Source organism: Cyprinodon variegatus, unplaced genomic scaffold, assembly GCF_000732505.1.
Source record: "Cyprinodon variegatus isolate N-32 unplaced genomic scaffold, C_variegatus-1.0 Scaffold435, whole genome shotgun sequence".
NCBI lineage: Eukaryota > Metazoa > Chordata > Actinopteri > Cyprinodontiformes > Cyprinodontidae > Cyprinodon > Cyprinodon variegatus.
Genome location: NW_015150888.1, coordinates 504,670 through 509,780, shown reverse-complemented (window position 1 = coordinate 509,780; position 5,111 = coordinate 504,670). Strand labels below are relative to the sequence as shown.

Below are 5,111 nucleotides of genomic sequence, written 5' to 3'. Positions count from 1 at the left end.
ATTCTGACTGAATTCTGACAATAAAAAAGTCAGAATTCTGAGAAAAAAGTCAGAATTCTGACTGAATTCTGACAATAAAAAAGTCAGAATTCTGAGAAAAAAGTCAGAATTCTAACTTTTTTCTCAGAATCCTGACTTTTTTCCCATACTAAACTGAAACAAAATGTAAAAATCAGTTAACTTTTTTTTTTTTTCTCCCACTGGCCCTAATCCTCTTCCGTACGATTGGGATCAAATCCTTCAAAAGTAAATTTTAAGTGATTATTTTTATCCTTTTTTCATTTTAGATGAAAAGGTAAAAAAAAAAAAAAAGAAACAAAACCCCCCAAATTTTGTTTTTTGTAATATTTTGTTCATCTAAAATGATTAATAATTATACTAATGGCAGAAACTTGTGCCTTTAGAAACTCAATATGATATTCCCATAGCAAATCTATATGTGCAAAATAAAAAAAAATGAATTAACTGGATTAAAAGTTAATTTTAATAAACTGCAACTGTATTAAATTATAGGAAACAAAATAAATAAATATCTGAATTTTTTTAATCATATTTTTTAATCTCATTTTAGAAATATGTTCTTCAAACAATATTGGATTAATTAAAGTAATTTACAATTACACTTTAATATTTTTATTTAAAACAAGTAATTACAAAAAAGGATTCTAATTGTTTGATTTAGATATTAAATTGTATTTGTTTTTCAGTGACTAAGGTTGGCATATACTTAGGGTTGGGAATTGACATGATTTTCACGATTCCGATTCCCTTATCGATTCTGTGAAACAATGAACTTGGTAATTGTACTGTGACATTCGTCTACCTTCACCTGGGACGTTCTCTTTCTGTCTGCCTCAGCGAAAACAGAAGGCAGTGAATGGGAGCTGCCAGCCTCAGAGCCAGCCAGGCTACCCGTCTCATCACAGTCATCTAATGGGACGCCATTTTTTTTTCTTTTGCTTTTCTAGACAGATGCCTGGTCACATCGTACTTGCTTACTGAATGCAGTGTGCGTAACTTGTGTAAAAAACGTGAGGTAAGTCATGGCTGCTCTGGTGTATCCTGGAATCGATAGGAGAATCGTTAAGCGAGCTGCCAAACGGTGCCATGGAACTGGAACACATGGAACCGGTTCTGAACAGTAACCGGTATTCGATTCCCATCCCTACATATACTGTATGAGTTTTTCCCCAATTCTTATCCGCCTCACGATGCATCCTGCGTTGTGCAGCATTCAGGGTGGTAACGAGTGATTAGCACAGTTAACCTCGCGCACTGCCCCTGTGCAAACAAGGAAGTTCCTCTTCTTCCACATTGATGTGTCCGACCAGCACCATCTCTCCCAATCTTTTTAAACATGAGGGGTTTTTTTGGACGTACAGTGTGAGCAGTTAGATAGCATCAGAGCATCCTGCCATACAGTGTAAGAACATACATTGTGAGCTGTGAAATGTTAAATCCTGCAGTTTCATCATGCAACTGTAGCCAATTACGGATGAAAATATCGTACAGTGTATGGGCGCATTTAGGCTTCTATAAATATCATTGAAATACATTTCTGAAAATGCCCCAGGTAGGGGGCCCGGAATATTATTTTGGAACATCTTTTGCTCAAATATTATAAGATATTATAAGATTATAAGATGTTTGCAAGGAACTTGCAGCTTTATTCTAACGTGTCATAAAATCTTTTCCTATTAATACTTTATTTCGATTATCCACTTCAGTGTTGGGAGGTAACCCTACCAGCCATTCCTCTGCACAAGATGAGGCTGCAGCTTCACTTTAGCATGAAGGGTACAGCAGCTCTCACCTGAAGAAGCCGCCTCAAGCCGGAGGTACAACTTTAGATCAAGCTGAATTTTAGATCGCCCTCACCTGCAAACGCCTGAGAAGGCGGCCATAGCTTAAAGCGCTCTGATGGAGCAAACAACTCAGCAGTTTCTGGCAATCTTTTGTTCCCTATCTTTGCTAGATTAAGTTACTAAATGGCACAGCTGCAACAATGCTGTGGTGGAATTCAATAAATAAACAATCCTACTGAACAGCCTTAAATCTTAAGAAAGATTTTGAGCAGAACTTTTTGTGGTCCGATTCAAACATGTGACACAAGTAGAAATCACACAAGTAAAAAATCTATAAATGGGATCAAATGTGATTGGAGCAGGTATGGAAAGACAATTTGCCACATATTTCAGGAAATAAAAAAATTAAAAGATCTTCATTTGTAAATATAAACATTTAAATGTTACCTGAGATGCTTACATTAAATAAATATTGTATTTATCCTCAATAAATGAAATAATTATTAATATTTTTATATATTAATTTTATTTGTATTTAAATTGTCTGTTTGGTTCTCTCATATAAATATTTTTCACTTATTTAATTAACTAGAATTTGAATAAAAATGAATAAAACTCAAAGATTGATCAATCAAGACTTTATATATATATATATATATATATCCATGTGTATGTATGTACGCTACATAAAAGTATGAATTGATGGGAATGTTATTAATGTTCCCTCCTATAATAAAAAGACTTAAAAGAATATTCCACAAAATAGATAAAGATTATTATTACAGCCCTGCATGGTGATTAAAACAACAATTGCTCTGCTCATCTAAATATAACATTTTGCACTGAGAACAAATAATTTTTTCATGCATATTTTTCTGGAATTAAGCAGGTGAGCGAGACGATTTGCCAATGGAATAAAACTATTTACATTTCAAATAAGAAAAGACAATTGTGGTCTCGTAAATCATGCATAATATCGAATAATATCATAATATCTAATTATGTCATCTTATTTACCAATTCAATGTAATAACAGTTATTTTAAGACATTGTTTTATTTTTTGCAATCATTATATCTACAATTACATATAAGTTTTCTAAGGTAAACCCCATTTCTGGCTTTCAATGTTGTTTTGTCAGTGAGCCCCAGAGAAACTGTGGCTACAATGTAGCTTACCTTCATGTGCTTGAATGGTTGAATGTCTGAATTTAGTGTAAAGCGCTTTGATCAAGTCTCCTGACTTGAAAAAGCGCTGCATGAGAACAGGCCATTTGCCTTTTATTTTATTTATTTATTTATTTTTTACCATTTACATGATATTGGAGGGGGGGAATCTGGGGGCCCTTGCCCCACCTGTAGATATGTCCCTGAAATGCAAACAGCTCTTTCATATCTTTGTAATGAATTTGAATAGAATATATCACGTTAAATGTTTTGCATAAAAAACTTTTTTTAAGTAAAGACATATTATTATTTTGTTGTTGTTTTTTTCATTAAAAACAACAGCTTAAACATTTATGATTAACTTTTAACATTCTAGCCTTTTAAAACCATTAAACCATAGACATATTTCCCATCATACCTTGCACACAGGCTAAGGTTCATTCCTGTATACCTATAATATGACCACACAAATAAGGTGTACTTTAAACTTACTCAGCACCAGCCGGTTCCTCTCCACTCAACAGGTCTGGAGCTCCCAGACAATCTGAAGTGTTTTGGTTGGGAAGACAACATGATGATGTGGACTCTCCTTTCATGGCAGCTGAAAACACGCTGTTGTAAATTCCCCTGGAAGTGCAGCACCAGTGGAAGGGGGGTGGGTGGGTTGGTGAAGCCACACACACACACTTTAACCCACTATCTGTACTGCCAAAGCTGGAAGTCTGCAGCAACACCCAGTAAAACTTGTAAATAGAAAGTCAGGAGGGAGGCGTGGTGGGGCGGGAGGAGAAGGAGAGTGAGGAGAAGTTCCACATTACATCAGCAGCAGCTGTTGACAGGCCTGTGTTTATTAACTAACTGCCAGGGCCTCAGGAAGGTGCTCCACAATCCTCACTTGGATTAAAAAAAGAAAAACAAATTCATCCAGCTGACAGATATTCAATGAGGTTCAACACCTTCCAACATTTAAGGCTCTCTCTGAAAACAGACATACTGATATGTTTGGAACCACTTAGGTCTCCATGTTTAGCTGTTTGCTACCTGTCATCTGTGCACATTGGCTGTGAGAGCTGCTGACTGGACTTAAAGAGGTGCTTTCCTGACTCAGACAGCGGTGGGTGCTCCTTCCGCTTACATTCCTGCAGTGTCTTTTAGGCTTGGCAAAGGCTCCAGCCTCTTAGCTCAGCCTGCATTTCTCTCCCTCCCTCCCCTGCTCCGTTTCTGGTTCCTTTCTTGCCTTCCTCATTTAAACAGAGGCACATGACTCACAGCTTAACTGCCAAGTAGATTTCTGTACGCCGGCAGGGAGCCACCAACACCTTTAGTTTTCATTGGCCTTTCTGCGGGGACCTCCTTAACTGCATTCCATGCTGCCATCCATCCAGGACTTAATGGACCAAAACCAATCAGTCCAATTATCTTTATTATTTACACTTGATATCTTTCAAAGCTTTTGCTTTAGATTTTGCAGAAGAAAATAATTTAAGTTATTTTCTTGAAACAAATTTTGATATAAAGCAAAGAAAATGTAATAAATACACAGATCTCTTTCTACAGGGGGTATTAGGACCAACCTAACATAAAAAACAGCCATGATATTACAAGAATAAAGTATTTAACACTACTAAAAAAAATTCATAATAAGTCTGCAAGGATATTATTGTATAAATATGAGATTAAGTCATAGAATAACAAGATTAAAGTCATATATTAAGATATTCAAGTCATAAGATTACAAGTTGGATCAGTCTTACAGTCTTAATGTTACAGGAGTAGGCAGTATATTACCAGATTAAAGTTGTAATATTACCAAAATAAAGTTGTAAATTTACAAGTTTAAAATCAGAATATTGGTAAACTAAAGTTGTAACATTACCAGAAAAAAGTCATAACATTACCAGATCAAAGTCGTAACATAACCAAATTAAAAACATAACATTACCAGATCATAGTCATAAAAATACCAGATCAAAGCCGTAACATTACCAAATTAAAAACATAACATTACCAGATCAAAGTCATAAAAATACCAGATCAAAGCCGTAACATTACCAAATTAAAAACATAACATTACCAGATCAAAGTCATAAAAATACCAGATCAAAGCCGTAACATTACCAAATTAAAAACATAACATTACC

The 5,111-nt window shown here is 35.2% G+C and overlaps 1 protein-coding gene across 1 annotated transcript in view; it reads right to left on the bottom strand.

The window, feature by feature from the left end:
- LOC107093614 (nck-associated protein 5-like) overlaps positions 1–3,668 on the bottom strand; it is a 216,017-nt gene extending 212,349 nt beyond the window's left edge. The window contains exon 1 of the mRNA XM_015388791.1: positions 3,463–3,668. Within this exon, the coding sequence (XP_015244277.1) occupies positions 3,463–3,566 (104 nt within the window). The 5' untranslated portion in view covers positions 3,567–3,668. The remainder of the gene's footprint in view (positions 1–3,462) is intronic.
- Positions 3,669–5,111: the final 1,443 nt, after the last annotated feature.